The sequence below is a fragment of the Anopheles ziemanni genome, chromosome 3 (genome assembly GCF_943734765.1).
Source record: "Anopheles ziemanni chromosome 3, idAnoZiCoDA_A2_x.2, whole genome shotgun sequence".
NCBI lineage: Eukaryota > Metazoa > Arthropoda > Insecta > Diptera > Culicidae > Anopheles > Anopheles ziemanni.
The window spans coordinates 5,005,769-5,032,253 of record NC_080706.1 but is presented as its reverse complement, the minus strand read 5'-3'; the positions used below and the strand labels follow the sequence as shown (position 1 = coordinate 5,032,253).

At 45.1% G+C, this 26,485-nt stretch overlaps 1 protein-coding gene across 1 annotated transcript in view; it reads right to left on the bottom strand.

The window, feature by feature from the left end:
- Positions 1-26,485, bottom strand: part of LOC131286004 (uncharacterized protein CG43867) — a 103,735-nt gene that overhangs the window by 4,091 nt on the left and 73,159 nt on the right. Inside the window, exons 4-11 of the mRNA XM_058314862.1 lie at positions 3,344-4,101; positions 2,866-3,250; positions 2,545-2,797; positions 1,505-2,067; positions 1,297-1,437; positions 1,086-1,230; positions 907-1,019; positions 651-830 (exon numbers count right to left, since the gene is read on the bottom strand). Coding sequence (XP_058170845.1) covers positions 651-830; positions 907-1,019; positions 1,086-1,230; positions 1,297-1,437; positions 1,505-2,067; positions 2,545-2,797; positions 2,866-3,250; positions 3,344-4,101 — 2,538 coding nt within the window. The remainder of the gene's footprint in view (positions 1-650; positions 831-906; positions 1,020-1,085; positions 1,231-1,296; positions 1,438-1,504; positions 2,068-2,544; positions 2,798-2,865; positions 3,251-3,343; positions 4,102-26,485) is intronic.

Below are 26,485 nucleotides of genomic sequence, written 5' to 3'. Positions count from 1 at the left end.
ACGATTAAATAAGATGAGTATGAGTACTGAGGGCATTCTATAACCTACACTCGTGTAACGGTTGTTGGCCATTCGGTAAGGGTTCGCTATTGCGGTTGCTAAATGAAAACTAATGAACGCAACTGAGATGAAACTAACGTTTGGAGAATTTAAACCGAGAAGTGTGTGGGACTCGTTGAAGATTTTGTGTGAAACCTTTACGGTATGGGACGATTTTAAATACTGCATTCGCTGCTATTCTAGTTCGGAAGTGAAAACAAAACTGAACAAAAACGCAAGGGTGCTGCAGCTGATTGTGGATCGATTTACATGGCCGAATCATGTTGTTTCCTTTGGGAGGAAGTAAATTTCGTGCAAGGAATGATTTCAACAAAACCGAACAAACGATCACGAATTTGGTGAAACATCCAATTGGAAGGGAGGGTTGTGTAACGATTGATTCCGAAACATTGTTGTGGGGATAACGACAAACAAATAATAAAGATGGTTAACGCAGGGTCAACGCCGGTTAGAACTAAGTGTTAGATTGAAGACGTAACGCAAAACGAGTACGGAAAGACGAATTAAAACTGGAGAAGAATAAAAAGCACATAGAAGCGCCCTCGTCGGGACAAACTTACACGAGCGGGTTTGGCCAGTTTCTTGTTTACCTGGACACCTACACCCAGCTTCTGACCGGTATGGCGGGACGTTTGCTTGATCAGCGCGCAGATCAGCTCGGACTGCAGCTCGGGCATGTCCAGGCACTGCTGGAGTGCGTTCTGCGCCAGCACGACATGGTAGTCGATGCCGGGCTGATTGACCGCCACCGAGAGGAACAGTTGGCAGCTCTGAAAGAGATGAAAAGTGTTAACCGAGCGTCGTGAAATCGAACGAAATACTTATTGAGATGGTCGGTGTTGGTACCTTGAACAGTTTTATCGCTTCCGCTTGGAGCGTTTCGGAATGTAACGAAGTCAAGGGGGACGTAATGTTGTCCTTCGTGTGAAGCAGAATCGGATGTCGCCAGAGAACACAGTCTGGAGGGAAGGAAAGAAGGAAATCAGTAAAGAACAGCCACTAGCGCACCGAGGAAAAGCTCGTACTTGGATCACCATCGGTTTCCATCAGCTTTTGGATCAACTGTTCGTACTGCGTGCCGGCATTGGGTCCTCCTCCCGAAACGACCGTTAGGTGATAGAGCCAATTGTCTCGCTCTTGTTTCCCTGGCAGGATTAGATAGGTAGGACCCTATGGACATGGAAACGGAGACAGATTAGTGTGTGTTGATCGCGTGCCGTAGATCGGGCTTACCACTCCTTGTTGTTGTGGATAGATGGCCACCGTGAGACGCGCCTGACTTTGGGCGGGATCTTCCCTCTCTTCCGAGTCCGAATCGGATACGTGTTCCACTTCCTCAACGCGTGCGTCCCGCATATTGATCTGTCCGAGGGGATTCTGGAAAGGTACCCAAAAGGTGAGGGTTAGTATATGAGTCTTCCCAATCAGAGTATTCCTTTCTTACCGTCTCGCCCGGTGCCTTGAAGTAGAGGAACATTTTTCCCAGCAGCACACACCAGCACTTCTTCGCGTGTCCATTCTTCACCTTCGTCACCCAACCCTGCACGGTCGGTTTCTGATCGTCGCGACTCAGCAGCAACTTGGTGGCGTTCCGACGCTGCACGTTCTGCAGCACCCGGATCCAGTCGTCCATGGTGGCGTTCGAGTCGGCCGTCAGATAGTACACCTTCTTGCCGGTGTCAATTTCGAACGTGGACGCACCATCGGCCCGATTGATACGGCACGCTTCGTCCAGCGCTATCTGACCCTGCGGTTTCCGGTTGACATCGTGCTGGCTCTTCCAGTACGTCAGCGTGCCGTTCTTCAGCACGAACCACCGTTTGCGCCACGTCTTCAGCTTTCCGCCCAGCTTCGCCAGGTGGCCCACTTTCTCGAGCGTTTCCATCTTCTTGTTGGGCGAATCGGCGTACGAGGTGCGCATCAGGAGGGAGGGCATTGACGCGTCCATGCAGGTCGTATCGACGGTGGACACCGCGTCCGGCGGGATGGCGTAGTCGTCCGAGAGGCCTGATTCAAAGGACAGTTCGGAAATTACTGTCGAGCGTTAAGCGGATTTCGCCGCCGGGACACGCCAGATCGAGATCGATGATCGAGTGTTGGTGTATTTATGTAGTGTTGTTGTTGTTGTTGTTGTTTGTTGTTGATGTTAGTGTTTTGTAACGCAACGCAAGAAATAGAAAAAAAACGTAGAGAAACAAACGAAACAAAAAGAGAATCAAAATGAAAATAAAACAAAAAGATGTAAATGAGTGAAAAAGTTTTTAATGGTATTAATGTCAATGCAATAACTTCAAGCATAGTAGAAAGTAGATTTTTAAATTTAAAAATGCAAAGCATTTGGTAAATAAAAAAGCAGACCTTCAAAATAAAAGGTAAGTTTTAGGAAATTAAAACATGATGCAACTCGAATAAAAATAAACTTATTTATGGATTCTGAGTGTATCCATCCATTTCTTTGCCTTGAAAAAAACCCTTGGAACTTACCACGCCCTTTGTTCTTTGGACTTTCCGAGCCGGAGCGCTTGGCCGGGCTGAGACTAGAGGAAGTTTTGAGTGACTTCGAGGGACTAGAGGCACTGCCGGACGTGCTCGTCTCCGTGTTGTCCGTGCTGGTGGAGTTGTGCGAGTTGTGCGTCGAGGTGGCGCAGGTCAGCATCGCGCCGTGGCCGTCCTCGCCGTCGCTGCTGTCGTCACTGGAGTCCCCGGTGAACGGCATCGAGCGGATCTGGGATGCACGCTGCGAAGGGAAAAACAGTGAGAATGTCAAACCAGGGTTTCTCTGCGACCTTTTGACGTCCGCCTTACCCCCTTAACGGTGGCGTACACCGGGACGCTGATATCACAGTAGCCTCCGGAGACGGTCTGCGAGCGGGTGTTGGGCCCACCGAGGCTGGACGTCATACCGGAACCGGACTCCTGGTCCTGGGATTCGTTCTCATCGCCAGCACCGTTGCCACTCCCCGCCCCGGCCAGTCCATCGTTGGCGACCTGGTAGATTTTGGCCTCCCAGCTGGGGAAGCGGTGCAAGGGTGGAGTTGGTGGCCTCGGTGTGCCAAGATCGGCCACGGAGTCGGAGGTGGTAGTGCTGGACCCTCCGCTTGGGAGTCCCTTAAGCCAGGCCGGGGCCTTCTCACGCGAAGGCGTGTATATCTCGGCATAGTCGTGTACGGCGTCGACATCCGAACCGGGACTTACGCCGACCCCGGGCGGCGGAGGAGCCGGATGCTGGTGGTGGTGATGGTGATGGCCCACGATCGTCGGTGGGTGATGATGGTGGGCCGACGTTTGCGGTACGGCCGTGGACAGCGTCGGAGGCTGCTGGCTGAGGGGAAGCAGATTCAACCCGTCGACGGCGGCCGCCAGATCGCGGGCCAACTCCTGCGGTTCCATCGAGAGGTTCCGCCGGTGGTGATGGTGGTGGTGGTGGTGATGATGCGGGTGATGGTGCGAGCCGGCGCCGGAGCTGCCGGCGTGGAGCGAGCGGTGTTCGGGTGGATCGAGCGACTCGCTGCGCCGTCGGCCGCTGCGCCGCTTGACGTCCTGCACGTCCAAGCTCAGGCTCGTCCGGACGGGCTGCGAGGAGGCGATACTGCTGTGCCGGGTGCTTTGCGTCGCGATGTGGTTCCGCAGCAGCTCGAGCTGCTGGTTGCACTTGATGTTCTGCTCGCGCAGCAGCTGGTTCTGCTCCTCGAGCTCGCGCAGCTTGTTCGTGACCCACTCCTTGATCTTGGCCGCCTTCGCACCGACCTGGCGCGCGTCCTGCAGGCGCAGCTGCTTCTGCTCCTCGATGGCCGACTCGAGCTGACTGATCTTCACCGGATCGGTACCGTTCTTCGTCGGCTCGGCGTTGCTTCCGAGACCGCCCGGTCCCTGCCCTGGTCCTCCGGCTCCAGCGGCGGCAACGGCTAACTGTTGCGAGCCTGCTGTTGCTGCTGCTGCTGCTGTTGTTGCTGCGGCCGGATTGCTGCTCGGTGATGGTGATGGCCCGCTTAAGTGCTGTGACTTGGGCCAGTCACACAGTCGCTGCTCCATGGCCCGCACCTAAAAGAGGAGGAAAGAGAAGTAGAAAGAAGAAAACAAGTGTGAGTCCATGAGACAAAAACAAGCCATTTCATTTCCCTCCGTGGAGCAACACTTCGCAGCAACAAGTCCGCAAAGGCAAGCAATTTCGCCGTAACCAAACGCCGAGAATGGAGACTATTATCCTGGCTGTTATTAAACTTTCCCACTGCTTCATCACCGAACACACTCGGGTCGCCTCCGTTTCTCGCCGCACGATGACCGAGCAAATTAGTTTTCATCATAGTTTAATTGAATTTTGCAACCGCATTCAGCCGGGACGGTCGAGCCGGGACAGTGGCCGGGAAGGAGGCGAAACCGCTTAAAGGACTTTCGTTGGGTCGTTGTCCTTGTCCATTTTGCGTCGGGTTTTCTTGAACGAGGATGGTGATGCAGCATCGTGAAACGTTGTCTTACAGAGACAATATGCGATGTTTCTTTTCTCCCGAAGCTTGTCAGCCAAAGGAAAATCTTCTTTAGAAAAGGAAAACAAAAACGGAAATAATGGAAAATTGCGAAAGAGAACGCGATTTCATTGCCGAACGGTCAGAGGATTAAAGTAGAATAACAAACAATAACAATGAAAGTTAAATCGACAAACACTGGTTGCTAAAGGAAACCACAAATAAAGACAAATGTTTTCTGGTAAAAGTTTTACAGTCTCCAACAAAACTTGGTTTGGGTTCTTGCGGGAAAGAACATTTAGTCACAATGAAATGCAAAGTGTACAGACGCGTGTCGAGACACGTGTCGCCACAGGAACCCAGTTCTAGAGCACGGTAAATCTCTCAGCGCCAGTTGACAATTAATTAGTAACAATGTTTACACATTGTCATTCGAGAGGATCCGATTCTTCCCCCCGGGCCGGGACAATTCGTTTCATCTTTTATGTCCTTCGTCTGTCTATTACTGTACGCCATCAGAATGGTTTTTGTCCTGGAAGCGACCGTTTTTTCTAATGGATGAAATTTGTTTTACTTCGTCCGTTCTACAGATTGAAGCAGCGAGTGTCTGACAGTTTGTTTAAAGAACTTTTGCATGGACAAATTAAATTGTACGTAAAAGGGTCAAACGAAACGAGATGAAGAGACCGTAATTCGATTGTCCCGTACGGCTGCATTGTTCTACATCCAATTTGTATTCCCCGTGGAGTTCGTGACTTCTCGTGCTCGGAATGTGCTGGCGCGTGTGAGTTATGACTGTGAGGTTCTTTCAATTATCTAATTCTTTCTGGGCCAATTTCGTACCAGAAGCTCCAACCCGAACAGGGGCACGTTCAAACGATCGCACATTGCGTTATGAAGAATGACATAGTAGTTATCCGTTGGAAGTAAACATTAACACACCCACCAACCAGTCGGCTTCAGTCGTGTTGGGAAATGGTTCAGAACATCCCCCCCTGGGAATGGGTGATGAAAAATGAGTATTCCACGCGCCCCGGGGAATTGTCCCAGTGTGAGTGAGTGTCACGAAGTGTTCACGCAGGGCATGGCGTGATATATCATCCCCCCACCCCCATCCGAGAGGGCGAGGAATCTCGGACGATGCTCCGGAGGAGTATAGCTATGCCCCCCCTGGTGCAATGACACCCTCCTAACGAGATAGAATGCACACAATGTGCGCAGGGGCATTTCTCTGATGTGTTGTGCTCGTTGGCAGTGAAGCTTGACAATCGCTGGACGTTTCCATTTCACTGATCAAGGAACTTGGCTGGGAGCGGCGATCAAAAGAAAGAAAAAAGGGTGAAGATGAACCAACGGGTCACGTTGTGCAACAGCATCACTTACATTTGATTGAATATTCGCATCCATTTCAAACCCCTTTTTCCAATAGACTGCAACCTTATTGTGCTATTCACACGTTTCATTGGAAGATGGTGCTCGTTATATGTATTTAATAGATCACTTTCTAGTAATCTATTTTAGTCTCTAGTCGATGATAGGTTTTTTTCATCGATTTGTATCCTTATATCAGTTTTCCAGTATATATATAGTCTTTCCTATTTCGCCCAAGTCTATGATCGTTTGCATTAGCTTATGTTACTTTACTTTTGAATCTAAAGGTTTCTTTTTATTTTGTCAATAATTTTACATAACTTTCTTTTTGTATTATTAGTTCATCATGTTTTGTTTCTTTTCTCCTATAAGTGTGTCATTTTTCTTGCATTTAATTGCGCTTGAAAAGTAACACGAATACATTTTTCTACGATATTTTGGATGGTTTTTCAACCAACTTTTAGAGTTACCTATGTTTCGAAATTCTGACCAGCATTAATGGTAAAAAAATCGTTCAGAATACACTTGCACTGGACAGGAAAGAACCATTAGTGAAACAATTTGCAGTTTATCACGCCCTCTTGTTCCTTTCTTTTTTTTCCCCTTTCAGTATGTCATTGTTTCGCGTTGTTCGCTGGTCAGAAACTTTTGCGCTCTCGGGTTCGCAAAGTCCTTTGTGCATACGAGGATGCACTTTCGGTGTCATCGTTGCACCGAAATACCGCCTGAGATGAAGATACAGTGTTTCGTTTCGTTACGTTTCACCGGCACCAGAAACACCGAAGACCGACCGAGTAGAAATGGAAATGCGAAGCCTGGCAGGTACGTGCGCGGATGTGTCCGTGTGAGATGGAAAATTTCACTTCCGATTTCACAACGAGCAGACACTGTTTGCTTTTCTAATGTTTTTTTTTTTGAAAGTGTAGGTTTACATGCAAACGCGAAAAAAAACGCACGTTCGTACTTTTTATCTTATGCTATGCACTTTTTGATGGACGTTTGTTCATACCATTCCTCTTGGATGAACAGTTTTCCAAGCTTCAAGCGAGCAAAAGAGGTATGGACGTAACATTGCGCCGGGACAAGATGAAATATTGCAGATTGCGAAAAATCTTTCCACCATTTCCAAAACGGGACGGAGAGGTGGGAAAGGGGTTTGTAGCAATGCAAGGGACAGAAAACAGCCATTCAAAACAACCAGCGGATCCGAGGGCTATGATTGAATTTTACTGCTTGCTGGCTTACTACTGTTTGCTCTTTCGTGATGGAACCGGCGCTTCCCTGTACCGGGTAGGATGTTGATCTTTACCATCCACCAACCGTTATCTCCATCCGCAGACATCCGCTCTCGGGGATCGAGCGTTATTTCGGGTAGGACGATGGCAAATCAGACAAACGGGTAATCATTTGAGTGAAGGAAAAACAATACGGATACTTGTGTTGGGCCAAAAAGGGTTCAGAAGTTCCCGACCCGGGTGGGGGGGAGGGTGCAGCAAGGAAGTGCATGTCATTGACCTGGGCCACAAAAAACGGGCAGGAAAAGTTCATCCGGTTGCATAACTGATGGGCGCACAAATCGTGTAGCATGTCGGAAAATGCCCCTTTTGGTCGTGTTTGGAGCAGAAAACCCTTTAACGGGGATTGGTATGAATTCAAACGAATGCTGAAATGCTTCATCAACATCCTTTGTTTGCATAACACGGGCGAAGGAACGGGGGGAAAATATGAAAAACCATCGGATTGTTTTCCGACATCGATCGAGAAAGATTAAATTCCATCGGATTAACAATGATTCCACCGAAAAACATGCACCAAAACGGGGCACAAACAGTGGATAAACATCTCTTTCGGGGCGATGAATAATCGAGGTGTACATAATTCGTAATCAACTTGCGACCGACTTTGACATGTTACATCGTTTTCCAGAGGTAAGTACGTGCATGTGGCACGTCATAAGACGGGGGGCGTTGTTGAATTAATCAACCTGATTTACGTGATGTGTTCCATTTCGAACCTCCCAAGCCAGAAAGGAACTACAAAATTGGCTCACAACAATACAGCGTGCCGTTAACGTTCAACAAACCAGCTCCTGGGCCAGGGAATGTAACCTCGCACTCGCGCAAATGAACGACTTTGGGTGGGAAATTTGTTACCCTTCACCAACCACCGACGCCCACACGTTGTTAAGGAAACATTGTTTTCCCTCCTCCCTCCCAGCGAGATTCGATCACCCTTTCCCTTCGAGCGGGGAAAACTTTGGCGAAACTTTGGCGAAACATTTGAAATCGACTCCCGAACTCCAGAGTATATCCTCCCGTTCTTTCTCGAGAGCGCGCGACGCCTGCTTTGTTTGTTGCTTGTTGGGTGAAAAGTGCATTTTGCGTGAAGTTTAAAATTTACGGCAATGGCAACGGCACCGAAATACACAACCGAACACGATGCTGCTGCCGCTTCTTCCGCTCAAGAAGTTCGACAAGCGCACAAGTATTACAACATAGCGCACCATAGGCGATGCGGTAGTTTCCCTGCTTTCCTCGCGAACTTTCCGTGGATCCGTGTAATTTATTGCAAATGCGTTTCCCATCAGGCAAGCAAGAGGGAGAGAAGGAGAGAGTTTTCTCACAGCAGTTTCGCCCCGCAAGGCAAACCTGCAGCTGATTAAATGCAATCTCGTGCCAGCAAAACTCCCGGTGGTGGATGATCCGCGCCATGGGAGGGAAAAACCGATACCATAAACATGGCTACCGAAGGTCCGGGGGGTCGAGGATGCTTGGAGCTGAAAGATACAGCACTCCCGCACATATTTCCCGGCAAAAACGTTTCCAGGGGAATGTAAAACCATTTCCCGCACCAACGAAAGAGCTGATGGTCTTTGCGGAAATGCGCACACACACACACACACACGAGAGATAGGGTTTATAATAATCCTCTCGCCATCCATAATTCGGGCGGAAAAAGCTCGTCATCGAACCGGAACAATCCGTTTTTTTCCATAGATTGTGTGCACTCTCAACGGATGCACCGGGATGCAGTCGATGTTTTTCCTTCATCAAAATGCATCTCGGTGCGCTGATCCTCGCCTCGAAGGTACCTTAATCCAATCGACGACATTACTTCCCGTTTATGGTTATTATGCCATCGGCATTTCTACCGGAAATGCGAGTGCGAAGGATTACACGACTGGGAATTGGATTGGATTTAAGTAAATCAAATGGAAACGTTTTGAAAAATATATCTGGTAGGTAATGTTAAATTTTGTTTCATGAAAATAGGGAACGTTTTACATACATTTCGTTAAAGTTGTCTTTTTACTAACTGACATTCAGCCATTTGCAAAAGAAGCAAGATCAAAGGAAAGGTTTGCTTCCTTTGGAGTAAAAATTGCTTCGGGCAACCTTTGAAGAACTTCCCACGACTTCGGTTTCGAGCAGGTGGAATGTCTCGTCATATTTGCATACCTCATCGGGTTCTCGTCAACTTCGGCTCGGCTTGAGCTCATCCTTGCCGGCGAAAGTCACCTGACCGAACGAAGATCAACTTTCCAAAGCTTCGTGTGCTCAATCATTCATAGGGCTTCGAGTTTGCTGGTTTGCCTTTACCTCTGGTTGTACCTTTGGCCTATCACAGCCGTACAGAGGAGCACCTTATTTTGGCTTAAGAAAGTTTAAGTGGAAGATTTGTACGGGTTCTACCATTAGGGGTTAATCCCATCTAAAGACACCCAACTGGAGCGGGAACTCGGGGAAGAATGCGTAACGAAACTAATTAAACTTTCTTTGCAGCAGTGTCACTTGTTTTCTAGCTCCTTTAAATCCTTGTTAAAGTACTGAGCTATCAAGAAAGTACAGTTACAAACCCATTGCGAACTTCAATCTATGCGTACTCTAATTGAAGTTTTGTGAGATAGTCTTCAAGGTTCAAATGCAACAAAGTATAACATTTGATATTGTTGATTTGAAGTCTCAGAAGATATGCTTCGGTGTCAAAGTAAGGAAGATTTAGTTTGGTGTCATCCAAGTCTTAAACGGGACACTTGCAGGTTCCATTAACGACTTCAAACGTAAAGCCACGGATTGCGGATTCAATTAAATCCTTCAACAGACACTTCAGGTTCCTCCGAGGGTGTCATTCTAAGTTCTTTCTTTCCCTTCCCTTTCCGAGCTGCTTTAAATCTGCAAATACATGAAGGAAGCTGTCAAGAATTGCACTCTATTTCCGCGTGGATCTCTTTCTTCGCGCCCCAGTATTTTGCGTTGCGGTTGTAAGCGGCTGCGAAGGAAAGTTATTCTAAAGGCAGAAGAAGGTTGTGCCTCCCCTTTAAGGCTGCAAAACGTGGTGGAAAGAAAGGGTATGTGCCTTTCCACTCGGAGCACTGACAACGGCTCTCCGACCAGCAAGGCGAAGATCAAGAATGTCACCGATGACATCGCGAGGCCATAAAAGCGCGCCGTGGTGTGGAGAAACGAGCGTAAGAAACGCACGGCGTAAGGCGTCTAGTTTTTGCAAGGCAACGGCCACAAAAGGGCACTGACAGCTGATGATGGCTCCAAGACGTCGGTAAAGTGGCGGACTTTACGGGGCGGGAACGCCGTAGAAGGGCGACGACTGGCGCCGACTGGGAGTTGAAGAAATCGTCGTCTAGCCTGGGACGTTCTAGCGTCTAGAACGCAATGGGGGGGTGCAAAAGTGTCGCTAAAATGGCAAAAGTTGTGCGGCAACGTATTAGAATTCGCTCCAAAACGTTGGGACAGTATTAGATGAAATAAAAAAGAACTGAATACGATGCCCTTCAGCAGCCCTTAACGGCTCTCGACTGGGCTTCATCCCGGTTGTTGGATTGCAGTTGTTGTGCTGCAAAAAAAAAAGTGGATGGCGCAACATTCTAAATCGCTTTACAAAATAATGGCCCACTTTACCGTCGGTTATTACTCAAACAGGAAACATCGAGTTCTATTTCTCAACAAAAATAGCTTTCAATACTATTTGAATTGCTTCCTTTCCCGTTCCACAATAAAAAAAAACTCCAGCTGGATCACCCGAGGTCCAACACTTTTCGAATCCGGTTTCAATTTTTCGTTTCGCCATGGGATGCAAATAGGAAAAAAACGGCATGGAAATGCAATAAACGTGCTAGAATGTGAGCAAATGAAATGTAGAGTGGAAAATAATCGCACAGCCGCGCGCGCGCTAGATGATTGTTTTTAAATTGCCATTTTTCCATTATTTCCTTTACAGACAGACGGAACTGAATGTGGTTGGAGTTTGTTTTCATGGGGCAGATTTGCATCGTTCGTTTCCAGCATGCATTGATCCTCCGCAGAGGGAACTTTTCTTTATCATCATTCTAAATAAACTTGGTTTTTTGCTTTCGAACAACATGGCTTAATCATTTTTAATGTCTCTACGGTTTTGATTGGATAGAAAACGGCGTACGATTCGCATTTGTTTACTAGTATTATCGAATGGAAATTTGTTCTGCTTGTTGCCATTGCTGCATTGATGTTTTCACAGTTAATAAGTTCGTCTGACTCAAAACACATTTTACCACTTTGTTTGTTTATGCATTTGAAAATGGTATGGCGAGCGAATTGATTACGACCGTGCGCCTCGATTACGATTGCTACAAAACGTAGAGCAGCTCTCTAATAAATATGTTTATTTATGCTGGACCCTTCACCGTAACCGTTGGCTTTACTTATGTTGGCCCACAAACTGACTGGACGAGAGGGAAGTTCCTGTCAGGGGGGGGAGGAGAGGCAAAGTCAATAATAATAAGCCACAGTCACAGTTCGCCAGATGGTCAAGTAAATGCAACGACTTTCTATGATACGAACCCCATTGAGTTTGTTCATTCCCATTTTCGTTTCGTTGTGGATCGCTTGGAGAAAAACTTCTGTTGTTCCAGTTTGGAAAAACTAAACCATTGTGTGGCTTAGTTTAAGCGATCTTGCGCAATTCCATTCCGACCGTAAGTGAATCATTTCAAGCAGAAGAATAACGCACATGAAAGTTGGCCATGATTAACAACCTTCGGCCCTTCTCGATTCGATCGATGGAAATCATTGGGGATTCAAGTCGGTCACCAATGGGAGGTGGGGAGGGTTCGGTTTAATGCTGTTTATGCGCTCGATGCTTGGGCAAAACCCGTGCCGCTCGAGGCATAAAATATGGGTGCGCTCTCTTTATGGCCGGCGCACTGATTGACGTATCTTCTCCTTTTCGGAAAAAATAAAAGGAGCAGAAACCGGAACCGGTTGGCAAAGGAAGCTTGGAAGCAATGGGTGGGCTGGTGAGGGGGACAAATGTGTAGGTGGGGGAATAATTTCGACCAAGAAAATCAATACGTACACAAAAGAAATAATTTTCTCAGCGCCATTGTGCTGCTCGTCGGTTTCTTCGCTGCAACGACGACGAGGAAGAACATCCGCTTCCGTGCGGTTCATCGAAACGTTGATACTGCTGGCCATCATGGTGGCGGTGAAGACGTTTTTATTCTCTCGCAGTTTTGGTTTTCATGTAAAGTATCTCGGTTTTTTATTTGTCGGAATTATTATGTATATATTTTCAATCTGATTTTTCTCCTCGAACACCCAGATGACACTTTCGGCACTTCACTTCCATATCGATATCATTCGGAAAAGAAAACGCACATACAAAAACACACACATTTGGGCACAACACCTTTTTATGGTTTTTTTGTGTGGCGGAAAATTGAGATCAAATTTCGTTGAGTGTTTTATGATTTTTCTTAGAAAAATCTTTCTTCACACGTGTTTGCACTCAGTTAATGATTGTAAATTATGGCTGAAAAGGTTTTCCATTCCAAAAGATAATGGGCACATACATCACAAGGAGACGTATAAATAATTGATTAAATTTTGTAATATTACTTTTGAGCACTTGTTCTATGCAATGTGTGTTATTTTAGCATCACTAACAAAACTGTGGATCGATTCGTTGGAAAATAGCAAGTTTTCCCAAAACAAGAAAGATTGTATACTTTCCTAAACACAATTAATCAAAAGTAACTTATGGTTTTCAAGTTATTTTTGGTATTTCTTCCTACCGATAAATCAAAAGGAAACATCGAACGGAAGATGATTGAATCCTAGCTTTATACGAACCCTTGTGTTATGCTCAATACTTTATTCCTATGTTTGTTCTGTTGCTTCCAACCTTTTCGGTTTACTCGGGGTGATTAAAACCTATACCAACACAGACACACACACATACACATCCTTGGGAACCGTTAACTGACGGGAAGGATACGCGTTCCTTTCGAGGGGTTACCAAGGGAACGATAACCTCACACGCGCAAAATAGGGGAATAAAACTGTGAGGGGAGAAACCACCGATGCGATGACTGTACAACGCATTGATCGACCGGAGGATTTTACGATGCCTCATCCTGCAGTTTGCCGATGAAGAAAAATAAGTTGCAAAGTCCTTCTTCTCGAGCGGTGCGCTTGAGATTTCCGTTGATCGTTGCAATGCAGTTTTCGGTTCGCGTCGCTGTCGCAAAAGAAAATTTATGACCAAGTGTGCATTTAATGCGTTCATTAGCATCATGCGTTCCTGCGACTTGCCTGGCGGCCAACTGCGCGGTTGTATGCGTAAGCGAACGGAGAGCGAGCGTCAGCTGGCCGCGACCCTTCGGCAACGTTTCGTTAACATAGGGACGGAACATGCAAAAGGGAACATGACGTGGCGGGGAAGTTGTCGTCGGCAGCGGCAGACGTCGAGACGATATGGTTGATGAATTTTCAGCTTCGCTTTGTCGTTCCTGCCCACTCTTTCCCGCCGCACCCACCCCCAAAGCACGTGCCCTTTCGCTCTTTCGCACGTCTCCAAAAACGGAGAACATATTTTCAACATAATTATGCTCGCTAAGTCCCGTGCGTTATGGTGCGATTTGTGATGTGTTGCGCAAGCAACAAAGAAGTGGCGCACGAACAGGGACGGAGGGTGGCCAGCGGGATGTTGAACCGTCTTTCGGGGCTTTCTTTGTGTTTCACCAGCGCAACATTAACCCTTCGGTGCGGTTTTGATTGGTTTTGACACGAAAATTGCACGATTGCGAAACAAAACCAGGTGACGAAAAACGCTTTGTCAGAAAAATTAAACTTCTATGGGGGTTTCAATTTTTTTCATAAAAGAACAACAAAACGTCGCCAAACCCCTGGCGCCAATTTTGGAAGGTAGTAAACGTGTTAATTTATTTGACACACTCAACAGCAACTCTTAACAGGAAAAAATATGCCAAAATAATGTAGGGCAGGTTATATTTTTCAAACCCAGCCTAAAAAAAGGCCCCTTCAGTTCCGTTCCATCGACAGTAGATTTTATTTTTTGTTTATGAACATAATTTACTGTTGATCGAACAACACACTCATACAACAAACAGGCGGCAGAAGGCATGGCAAAAGATTTGCTACCTTCGAACGGTTTTCTTGCGTGTTTGGTTCGCCTTCCGAGCGAAACCCCCGAATAATGGCGAACGAGAAAATCACGTGCAAAAGAGTGGTTGGAAAGGAACATTTGGTGAACTTTCCATTTCTATCGTGGTTCAAATTTTGCCCGAAAACGATTTGTGCGTGCTGTTCTCACAGGGTAAGGAAAATTGTTTGGAAAACTGATTTGTTGAAGTCCGACCGAAAGTTGTTCGGAATGGAAAAAAATCAATTTGTATACCAATTTGTCGCAAGTTTACATAATTTATGGTTTGGACGCATTGGAGTTGGTAGGAAATTAATCAACAGAACCGTTGTGCGAATATGTTTGACTTAAATCAAGGCAGTTTCCGATGAACATAATTTCGTCTCGTGTCTGTGCTCGATCATCACGTTTGGCTTTCGAAGGGAAACAGAGCATATGGAAAACTTTTCACGCACGCATTTTTTCAACAGGATCTCGATTCGTTCCGCTTCCTTCCGATCATCTTGTGTAATCGAGCACGCACGGCGTGGAAAACCCGCTTTTCATTCCGCACTGACTCACGTACGCATCGAAGCAAGCACGCACGAAACGCTACGAAACGACGATTCACACAATTCACAGTAGCGAAGAAAGAAAAGTAAAACGGAAGGAAACAGCAGGCGTCGATCAATTAGTTCCATTTGCGGTACGATTTTTCCCGTATCCGGTGTTTTCTCTTCTTCTTGATGCGCCGTTTAATTGTGGCAATAAAAAGGTGGAAAGAATGAGATACTTTAAAACTACTCAATGGTAGGATTTTCCTATTTTCACACACTGAGAACAAGAACCAACAACAGCTTCAAACAATATGCTTTTTCACTGACCACATGATCACGAAATTTTCATTTCCCTCCGATTTTCCGTGCCACTAACACCACCTCAAAAACGCCCCGACTTTGAGAAGATCAACCAAACGGGCGTTCCGGCACCGCAAATACACAACCGGGCGGAATTTCCATCGCGAAAAATCCACTCCCGAAATAAAGATCGAAGTGTGCGATGGGATCTCTTTGGTTTTCCTTTTTTTTCTGCTAATTAAGAAACCAAAATCCTCCTAGTTCGCACTCGAGCCAGCGGGTTGTTCAAGATCAGAAACCAGACCAGAACTTCCAAACCGATCCGATCGAGCGTTACGCGAAAACTATTCGAAGAAGAGTCCTCGTCGCCGAGTCGGGTTCGCTATAGAATACGCAGGAGGAGATTCCATGATGGAGAGCGTCGCCCATATAGGATTCGGCAGAGAGAAAATGGACTCCCAGAGTCTGAGTGAGCGAACATTAAACTCGAGGTTCTCTGGTTCTCGCGTGTACGCGAAGGGACGGCGATGTGCGTACTCCCTTGTTCTCAGTTGGTTTTGAGGCGTTTGAGGCATGAAAAACGCTTCAAGGGACCGCCGGCACACGACCGCAAGTTGGGAGCGAACTACGAACGTTGACATGGTTACACGGGGGAGTGCGGTTCTCTTAAACCATTTTCCCTTCCAATCGCTGTTTTCCACAAGCGAAGTCCACCGCAGAAGTCCACACCAGGAAAAGGCAGGAAAATCAAACGCACTCTCTTTTCGGTCGTGGAGTGGCCGCTTCGACTCACGCCAAACCTGTGTTCTTTGGCAGATGATTCCCATTCGTTCTTGATTTGGTTTTTTGGAACTGGCACTTGCCGAGAACGGGGTGCGAGGAACGACATCATTAGAATGGCTACACTATACTTAGCGCCACCAAGACGCAGGGCAGACAGAGGCTAAGAGTCTTCTAAGCCGAGTGCCAGGCGAGGTTAATCCGAAATGGATTACGATTACGTGTTTGTTTTATGTGGGGCTGATGAAAAGGCCGGGCGCGTTAGATGCGTTCAACATTTTCGTCTGCGTTGGTGTTGGAAATGATAGACATATAGAACCTGTTTCGGTTGTTTTTCCTAGCGATAGGCAAGGTTTGGGGAAATACTGGTCACTACACACGGATGTGTGATAGGCACATACTGGCATAAAGATTACTTGTTTCTTGCATTAGTTTTTGAGGAACTGAGCAATCAACCAACATTGTTAGAATTTTGCACGCCCGTAGAAGTTGGAAACTAATTAGCGACGCCACCGTCATGATTGGCATTTCGAAAGTAATGGTCGTTAGGAAATAGTCAATTGGAAAGAAACATCGAAGAACTAACATGTGCAAATGAGAGGTTGCCTTTGTGGTGTGTAATGATGAGCGTCTAAGGTATCAATTAAATAAAATAACAAGAATTTAGAAGCCCCTAAACTACATACAAATTGAGGCAGCAATTTTTGGGAAACGTAACAGAACTCCGTAGAAAACAAAGTATTAACAACGTATTGTGATTACATTTTATATTCTTGACTGTGTTATGATAGTTTAATTCTGTTGTAAATGAACAAAACAAGCATTCTTTTCATTACCGATATTGAGCATTTGTTTGTTTAAACCTTTTCTTAGCCCAGGACATCTGACAGAAAAGGGTTCTCACCTGAAACGAGAGAAAGAAAAACGGAAGAAATTTAATATCGTTTGTATGGAAGCAATTTAATTAACAGTTCCGCGTTCCAATCCCGAGAATTCGTTTTCTTCTATTTCCCACTACGAGCACAATCACCGACGGTGGAAAAATTCTTTTAATCCCTTCTAGTTTTCCCACCGGTCAGGTGTCTTGTACCTCGGGTCAGCTGTTTTGATCACGTCCCGAACGTGTTGTTGTCGCAGAAAACGATCGAAAGGTAAATCCCCGTCGGAGCAATTTGGAATGCAGTTTCTGGATTTCACGTTTTTGCTCATCTGTGTTTGGTTCGAAATTGCATTCAACCTGCCATGGTTCTCCGGTTCGGCCTTGGACAGGAAACCAGGGTCTGTTTCCTTCAGAGTGCTTCCCGAGTACCCTTGTGAAGTGTGTCCCAAAGGGTGGATTTGCCTTTTTGGCACAGCTTTTACTACTGCAGATGCCACTGCAATATGCAAAAACCCGGAAAGCCATCCCCAGGAGCAGCCACGAAAGCCGGCGAGGATTGTTTGTCATAATCAAATCTCTTTCGGGGTAGTAGTGGAGGGATAAAAAAGGAAAAGAATATTAAGGAGTTGGGGACAACATAAAGAAAAGCTGTTGACGTTTCATATAAAGTGAATCTTATCCTTTAATGAAAAAAATACCCGTTAGTATGATTTCGAACACTTCACAATAAAGAGTCGTTGTGCATAATGCGCTTCTATTAGAAAAACAATAAAATTGACACTCCTTGATAGGATTTTTATGAACATAAATAAAGGTTCTTGTTTTAAAACCCATTTCAATAGTTTTCAGTAGATTATTTCGTTGCTCGCATAACAAATGGCTCCCATTCTCGAGCCTTTTCTCATTAGCCGGATGGCAGGCATGAATTAAAGCAACATGAAATACATTACCATTTTCACGGTAGGGAAAAACCAGTACCACTAATGGTAATGGTGTAAATTCAACACTTTATGATTCCTCTCCGCGATTCCTCTCTCTGCAGGGGAAGGTGCATCCGGTATATATTTTCCGTTCCACCACAAACATCGCTTTCAGGGTATTTTGTTTTCGAAAAAATAAAAGGAAATTACACCCCAGTCGACAATGTGGGGAAATATTTATGTGTCACTAATTACGGATGCTAGCGGGAGCAAAGGTGCTATTTAATGCTCTTTGATTTTTTTTCCTTAGTTCCAATTTATCTCTGGAATGCAACGCGGAAGTATGGAGTTTTGGGAAATGTGCAAGGAATATATTGTATCGTGAAAGTTACGCGTTTCCGGATGGGGATAACTGATTTCACTTTAAGATAGAAAAGGATCAACTATTCTACAAGGATACTATCACCAAAAACAAGTATAAATGTAAACCCTCTGACAAACCTGCACGTATAATGGTAGGTCAACTTTCGAATAAAGGAGATAATATTCCTTTCCTTTGATATCCGTCCCTTTTTTAACAAGGACACTATCACCTTCAAAGCCATTCGTACTGCAGTTGAAGTGTGGCAACGATAAAACCATGCCAGCAGGAAAAAGGCAACGGATCGCCTTCCTATAAGCCAGCAGCAAAAGAAGAGGATCACACTGCGTAACCTAGAAAACGTGCAACTTTATCAGTCAATCCTCTGCTACCGGCGAGACGTTTGGGATCTTTGCCAGCATAATGTTTAAACCCCTTCGCTTTGTAGTCCGCTGCGGTAAAAACGGTTTGCACGATCCGTTTTCCGCTGGGAGTTTGTTTTATGTGCTTCGTGCATTTTCTCATCTTGCGCGGAAAAGCGGAAACGTGGACATTCTCAATCACACCAGAGTGGATAAAATTTTATTTAACCTTACCAAAAATGAATCATCGAACATATCTTAAACGGCATGTATTCAATATGTATTCATGATTAAAATAAATAAATTTAAATCATACATTTATCATAAAGGCTTTTTCTTACAACACCCCGTGAGCATTCAATTGTTTGCAGAGTCCCCCCTCCCACCGTGTTTTTCATATTATCATAGAAAAGTTGTGCATCGTACCCGTTTCACTTTTATCGTCATTTTCCGACAACTTCCTTCTGCAGCTTCGAAACAATACCTGGCGAAGAGCCACGTCGCCCGGTGGAAAGTTTTTACTTGTCACAGCTCCCTCTGCTGTTTCATCTCTTCCTATTTTTTCCTTCCTTTTTACAATTTTCAACTGAGAGTAAACTGTCGAAAACAGTGCCAGGAAGTAGGCGAAAAAAAACCCCGCACGGTTAAGGATATTACTTTATTTTCCCTTTTTTTCGCAAGGGTTGCTCGGATAGAAGGAAGCGCTCGATCTCGACAAGGATCCCAAGGATCCGTAGCGCATTGCCATCATTTTAATGGGACAGGATCAAAATGGGAAACAAGGACGTTCGCAAAAAACCGAGCAGACAGTGAAACCGAACGGAATGGAAAACGGTGTTCAAACCGGAGTTTATTTCACTGAAGAAAAGGGGCGACATGAAACTTCGGAAAAATAACTCAAAGATGGATTACTTCCATCGCTAGTTTCGCAGGATGATGATGCGGTCCCAGGAAGAAGTTGCAGTTTCGTTGCAGCCAAACGACAAATCCAACCTGAAAATTGGCAATCCATTGGGTTGAATGGAAAAGTTGGATTTTTATCGCGTATAAATAGGATACAAGAAATATTTCTTCCTTCGCAGCGTTTCGGCGGAGTGCAACTTAATGTCGTTGAAGAAGTGGACAACATTTATTATTTCATCTCTACTTTCGTTTATGGTACGTCGGATTGACCGGACGACTGTTGGTTTCCACCGACGGTTGGAAAAGGTGAACGAAATAAAATATTTTTCCCGACGACGAACGTCTGCAGTCGAAAGGTGATTCGTTCCGCCTTTCAGCTGGAAGACAGACACCATTCGATAAAAGCGATTGCAGGGAAAAAAACGCTCACAAACGATTCAATTAAAGTAAATCGTTTGGAAACGAGGGAAAACTGTTAGGAGTTAGGATTGGAAGGATACTTTGGACGTTGGTATCATGATCAAGAGGGTGCGTGGCAAAAAAAGAAGAAGGTAATGATAATCGTGGCCATATTTGTGACACTTTGTGAAAATTTGTAGCTGAGCTTCGCAAAGGATGAAGAAGTTATAATAATCGTCATGTTTTAGGTAATAGTACAACCTTGTTCCTTTTACGAGCAACATATCAAACAGCACATTTACTGAAGAATTATTTCAAGCCCGTGACAAATTCGTTAACAAATTTTAAAATATGTTAGCCATTCACCTTTCGGCGCGTCCCGACAAGGACGACATCGCTTAATGATACCGATAAATCAACTTTGAAGAGTGACAACTTGAAACCCGTGACTGTTTCCAATCGTGCTGCCACTCCTAACGTTTGATCTGTTTTGTATTTTCATCCACCGTAACCGCTTTTCGCTGGCGGCCCGGTCCATGATTCATATTTTCATAACCGAAACGGGAACGTTCCGAAACACTTACATTTACGTGTGAAGTGTCAGCTTTGTTTTTAATTCCGCTCGAATCAAATTTAATTCCATGAAGCAGCTTTGACGATGCTCGTTTCAGCATTTTCTTGTTTTCTTTCACCCTCCACGCCCCGCGTGTTTCGTTTTGTGGTGACACATTAATGACTCTACTGAAGCCAAACCTGAGGCGACCGCAGGATGAGGTTTTTCTCTTGGGCAAGGAAAAACACGTCGTGTGGTTGACGTTCGTTAAATATGTCGGGTCGGTTTTTATTACTCCCTTCCCTCGGTCGGTTCATTGTTGATTTTTCAACTGATAGTTAGACGCGAGACAGTTCCGAGCCGGCGGTAGTTAATCATTGGGAAAATCCATCGCGACAAATCGCGTGAAAAAAGAAGAAATGAAATAATAATAAAAGTCAAAAATTCACCATAAAACACCGAGACCGTCAGTGCCGTTGGGAAATGGAAAAAATGTAGCCCCGCAAGGGACCAAACAAATTAGGTGTGAGATGTGTCGAATTTTCCAGACTCGCGCGTTGTTAGAACACATTTCACGCAAGAACTGAATACGTCTTTCGACTTGGGGGCAAGCGTAAGTAGATGGCAGCATAAAGCCGGGCCAACCTCTTCCAATCACGCCACGAAATTTTTAAAACAAAACCACTCACAACACAGCGGGTTTTCTTGACTTTCAAACACACACATAAGGCGAGAGTCGATTGCCTCCTGTTGTGGCCACCTCACTTGACTTGGTGCCCTGCTACGTTGGCGATTGCGTCTGCGGGATTTATAAATAAAATCATTGAGAGGAACATATAAGAAACCGGCACCAGGCGTTTTCTTTCGGTTTTTCTTTCCGTTTTTCGCTGACGAACGCGCGCTCAAGTGCGGCCATCGCAGACGGACGTTTCCCGGGGGAGGGTTGGAAGTTTTACAAACAAGTTGATCCAGTTTTTGACCGGAGTTTGGGACGCGTGGATGCGGAAAAATTGTCACCCGAAAGATACGGGGCTCGGAAAACGGCTGGGATGAAATTCGCGTTCGCGTTGGCTTTTGGGGCATGATTTGACTGCTTTACGAAATCTGCAACACGCGAGGGAAATACTGCACCTTCCCTGGGAATCGGACGGTGCGCTCCCGCTGGGCCAGGGAAATGGGTTTGGTTTTTCCGACGACTCATCTTGCGCCATGCCAGTGCGTCGTTGAATTGAACGTTGCAGTAACATCGTTGCATTTTCACGATTTTCGCTATCGTCACAAACACACACACAGACCGGGGAGTTTCTCTTCTCGTGAAAGTTGGCGCTAGGCGAGGGAAAATTAATTTATTTCCAACCCATCCGTCCGTCAGCGAATGACGAGCATGAAAAATCCCCTCCCCGACAGTTGGTTTTCTTTGGAGCAGTTTTTCTTTCGCAAAATATTGAAACTGACGTTTTGCAGCGCAATTTTGAGGTCAATTTAATCATCGATAAAAAGCGTTTTTTTTACCCCTTTTTGTCAAAAACGATTTAATTAAAACGATTCCCTTTTCCTAGCCACGGTCAGCAGGATGATGATGGACGTATAAATGGAAAGTACTTGTAATAAATTTTCCTCCTACATGGTTGCATCAAGGCGTGGCTCGGTGCGAACGAAAAACATGAACCATGTTTTCCACCGTGTTTCTCTTGTTTTCCATCGGACGGGTTGAATTGTGGTGAAAACACTTGACACCACTTGACGCCACGGGAAAATCGGTTGGTTTTGTTGGTTTGGAACGATATGCCAAAAGTTGTGATTTACTTATTCACTCTAGTATAAATACTCATATATTCTTAGGTTTATTAGTTTTAACAGTTTTTATCATTTTTTGATTGAGTTATTTTTATCTTTAAAAATACTTATTTTTTTGCTTGACTTGAAACAACCCTTACACTTCTCGGATGTGGTGATAACTCTACTTAATCTTTCCCTGGACCTAAGGGAAGAAATTTGCCACTGTTCATGTGTTAGTGGGTTGATGTGGGGTGCTTCTTTCTTATCGTTTAGTTTTCACCAGCTTCCCTCTTCCATAAAGTCCAAACTCGTCCACGGAACGGATCGATCGTTACAAGACATGGATCAGCGGGATTTGCTTTGCGGACGGGCTGCGGATTTTGACCAACAACAAGGACCCATCCCAGGCAGAAAGGAAGTTTGTACATCGCTCAACATCTCGTGCGCTCATGCTGACACCGACGATGATGCATACATAATCCGGGTTGGCAACACTTGAGAGCGGCGGCTTTCTTGCATGCTGCCGAAACATGGAAACACGTTCTCGGACGAGCCAGCATCCACCGTGTATCGGGTGCACAGTGGAGAGGAAGGAAATCGATGACACCCAGACGAAGGTACGGGCGGGGAAAACCCCTACCACGTGCCTTATGCTTATGCTCGTTTGCAGTCGTCGCCAGAGTGGCCAGTCTGGCTGTCGGCCAACATATTTCGGTCGCCATCGGTAGCAAAACGACCCCCGGAGAAAATTGCCGCACGCCACGCGTGCCAGGGAAACTCGTCATACGCCACCCTTTTTTCCTGGGGGTTTCCTGAGACGGCAGGGGGAGGAAAGTGTCTCGCCAGTTGTTCTCCGAACTATACGGGACGAAGGGAAAATTGAGTGAACGGCGTGATCTCGATGCTGGCGGTGGCGTCTGGTGTGAAATGATGGGTGCCAAAGTTTCGGCCACTCCCATCGCTCACACCCCCCAAACTAGGTTTTCTTTTTTTTCTAACCTTTTTAAAAAGAATTGGAGAAAACGAGTCTATTATCGTGTGATGGTTTTAAAAAATTAAAGCAGTTTAAAACATAAGCTACAGTAAACAAGGGTTTTTGTGTAGCAAAGTGTGAAATATATTTCTAAAGGGTTTTCGAAACCATGATCATCAATACAATAACGATAAGGATGTTTATTAATCTATTACTACCATCTTTAGACGAAAAGGTGAACATATAAAACAAACACCGATAACATTTTCTTAACCGTTTCGAACCGAGGAGAGAAGGGAACAGAAAAATCCAAATCAAGCGTCAAGAATGTTCAAAGGAAAAACTTTCCTTCGCGATGACCATATTATTGCTTAGGAAAAAAACAGATTTTCTCAAAGTATCTTTCCTTCGCTAACTCTTTCGCCACGTACCGCACTTTAAACCACGTAGAGCATTGGAAAATGGAGTTGATGACAAGAAACTGCGACTAAGTTCGTGGAAAGAATGAAGGTATTTTTGCACCGTATAGACAACCGATTGGAAACCGGTTGAGGCAGAGTGTCATTCCCTTAGGTTATTCTTTTCAAGGTATTTCTTAGATCTTCCTGCCTGAAGAGACGGAGAGCGGAGACACGGATTATCGATGGCATTAAACTTTGCCCACGCTTTGCAGACGGAGAGCGGAGACACGGATTATCGATGGCATTAAACTTTGCCCAAAGGGAAAGATGCTTCAGAACAAATTTTAAAAACTTTTCCGCTAACGATGGTTAGGACATTCGAACGTGGCATCGAAAGAAAATGAGGGAAGATATTGAAATCACGTGCACAGTGTGGATAAGGTCAATGCCCTTCTAACAACAGATTGATTGATTAAAACTCGTTATGTAAGACAGAAAAAAATATATAATTTCACATAATTTTGTTTGCTTCATTTTCATACATTTTCCCATTGCTTGGCTTCACAGGAAACAGCTAAATAATTACTATGTAGGTCAAGGTTAAAACACGTGCGTGTTTGATCGGTATCGGTGTGTTGGTAGCTTTGAGTCTGTTTTAACAACGACGATGATATCGAAAAGCCCAAAGCGATCCCAGACTGTTTCCCCAAACGATCGATGAGATGTTCCCGTAAGTCCATGCTTTCTCCCACGTTCTCAATTTTCCTTCCTGTTTACCTTATCTCATAGATCCCGTGACATTTTATGTTTGTGTGCTGGTGGGCTGCGTGACGGTTGTTGACTTCGTGGGAATCTTGAAGGATATTGGCACTTAAAAAAGTGACACTTTTCACCGAAACACTGCTACACTTCTAGCGAAATAGGTTTAGATTAGGGTTGGAAAACATTTAAATACCATATCAGGGAAGTACACAACAGGAAAATATTACAAACAAACGCCGCCACGGTTACCTACACAGCGTTAGAGGACACAACCTTTTTTTTGTTTTTCGTTCACAAATGAGAACTAACATCCAGTGTTACGAAATTTGCTCACTCACTTTCTCGATCGAAAGAGCAACACACAGGAAAAGCTTCCATCTCTTTGGAGCTTCCTGTCACAGGACGGACGACGCTTTTCCTCGCTCTCTCTCACATTCGCGGGGAGCATTTTCACCACTCTGTTGTTGTCTCACAGCCACGGTTTTGGCATTCCTTTAACTTTAACTTTATTTCTTCTTTCGCACATTTTCCATTACAACACAACAGAGCAAGGGTGAAAACCAGGGAAGGCGGAGGGAAATTCTTGCCATTCCGTTCAATGAAACAGAAGCACCCAAACGCTGATGGATGAAAACATTGACTGGTGACTTTTACGACCGGAATTTTCTCAACTTTGTCCCGAAAGTGGCGAAAGTTGACGTCGTACAGCTTGGTTTGGTTCACACTTTTACGTTTTCGGTATGAACTTTTCCGACGCATCTGGGCCCAGAATGGGAGACATTTCCAATTCTTAAACCCCCTGCTGAAGGATAACTCTTTTACGACCTTTTCATCGATTTTGATATGGGTTTTTTTTTCTTTTCCTCTATTTTCCACCAGCAGGTAGAGGAACAAGTACGGGCTGTGCAAGTTTGCGCAATCGATCACGAACACCACCGTACGCGAGAAGGATTCCGACGCGCATTTGAATATTGAAACTAGATGAAATGAACGCCAAATTAAGAACAGGGGGTTTATGGTTACGGCCAATAAAGAAAACGACTACAAGTAACATTAATCAATAAAAGCACGCGCTTCAGACACGATTGATTCTGCACTGAACGGAAAATGCTGTGCATTCTACACGCTCTAAACCTGCTATCTTTTCTGAAAACCTATGCAAAAGGACGCCCTCGTGTCTGGTGAAAACGGAAAACACAGTTGGCGCTGGATGGTTGTGGTGTGTTCGCTATTTACACAGTTGTTTTCCGATTTTCCACGCCACTTTTCCACTCTCTAGCAGGTTTGGTTTGCTGCTTTGAACTGTTAAATCATAGCCGCACTTACGGAAAACGAATCGAATCGAAAATTTTCCGAGTAAATACACGCGCACGCGACTAGCAAAACAAGATCCGTCGAGGTAGTCGATAAAAAACGCGTACCCCTCAGAACGTCCGTCAAAAACGCGAGACATTCGAAACTACCTCGCTTAGACGTGTTGGTGTGCGTATGTGTGTTTGCGTTTGGTTTATATGAACTATGTGTAGTGCTGCTTACTGCCACTAACACAACACGACATTCGTCCTACGGGTGAGGAAAACCAGTGTCAACATAAGGAGTTGGGTAAAAGGCCCTTTTCAAGGAGGGCTGGAATGATGACAGTTTTCAAAGAAGGCTCGTCTGAAGGGATCGGGCGCACGGAAAAGTCCTTTTTCCCCCTGTTTTCTTCCCCCAAGAAAAGGGACCTTCATCTTCTTTCGATGGGCTCGTTTTCGCAATGGTGTAAGTATCATCGAGCAGCGTGGAAAATAGGCCTTTTAGTCGTTGGATTGCAATGTGTCTGTGTATGTAGACAGTTGAATGCCAAACGATGGTATTTGTGACCCTGCAGAAGGATCCTTCGTGCGCATGCGAGAAATTTTGGTGGATCGTGCAGGACGAGCGAAGGGATGAAGATGGTGGGTGCAACCTGACAGATCCAGACTGTCATAATTTGACAGAAAAACGATCAAAACGGAAAAAGGAGTGCTTTTGATGGCTGCTAAGTTTGCACCGTTTTGGAGCTTTTTATAAAGTACTAGTTCTCAAGCTCCATTGAAATCCAAATGTTAAATGGTAGTGTTTTCTTGTTTCCAACTTGAGTTGTGACAATGTTGAGAAAGGATTTATTAAAAATCAGGGAAATTTTTTTGTTTTTTAACATTAAAACTAATAAAAGCTAACGAAACAGTATATCGGAAACAGGAAAACATAAAACTAAATAATAC